We start from the raw sequence: 200 nt of genomic DNA, 5'->3' as shown, positions 1-200 counted from the left end.
GATGTACATGTTCTTGGGGGTCTCCATCATCGCCGACCGCTTCATGGCCTCCATCGAGGTCATCACCTCCAAGGAGAAGGAGATCACCATCACCAAAGCCAACGGGGAGACCAGCATCGGTACCGTGAGGATCTGGAACGAGACGGTCTCCAACCTCACCTTGATGGCGTTGGGTTCCTCAGCCCCGGAGATTGTCTTCT

The 200-nt window shown here is 56.5% G+C and overlaps 1 protein-coding gene across 1 annotated transcript in view; it reads left to right on the top strand.

Moving 5' to 3' along the window:
• Position 1: 1 nt before the first annotated feature.
• Positions 2-200, top strand: part of LOC104528341 (sodium/calcium exchanger 2) — a gene marked incomplete at its 3' end in the record, with an annotated part of 3,595 nt that continues 3,396 nt past the window's right edge. The window contains 1 exon segment of the mRNA XM_029086046.1: positions 2-200. This exon segment is cut by the window's right edge and continues 11 nt beyond it. Coding sequence (XP_028941879.1) covers positions 2-200 — 199 coding nt within the window.

This window comes from Antrostomus carolinensis, unplaced genomic scaffold (assembly GCF_000700745.2).
Source record: "Antrostomus carolinensis isolate BGI_N321 unplaced genomic scaffold, ASM70074v2 scaffold34777, whole genome shotgun sequence".
In the NCBI taxonomy this organism is placed as follows: Eukaryota; Metazoa; Chordata; class Aves; order Caprimulgiformes; family Caprimulgidae; genus Antrostomus; species Antrostomus carolinensis.
This window is presented reverse-complemented; position numbering and strand designations above follow the sequence as displayed.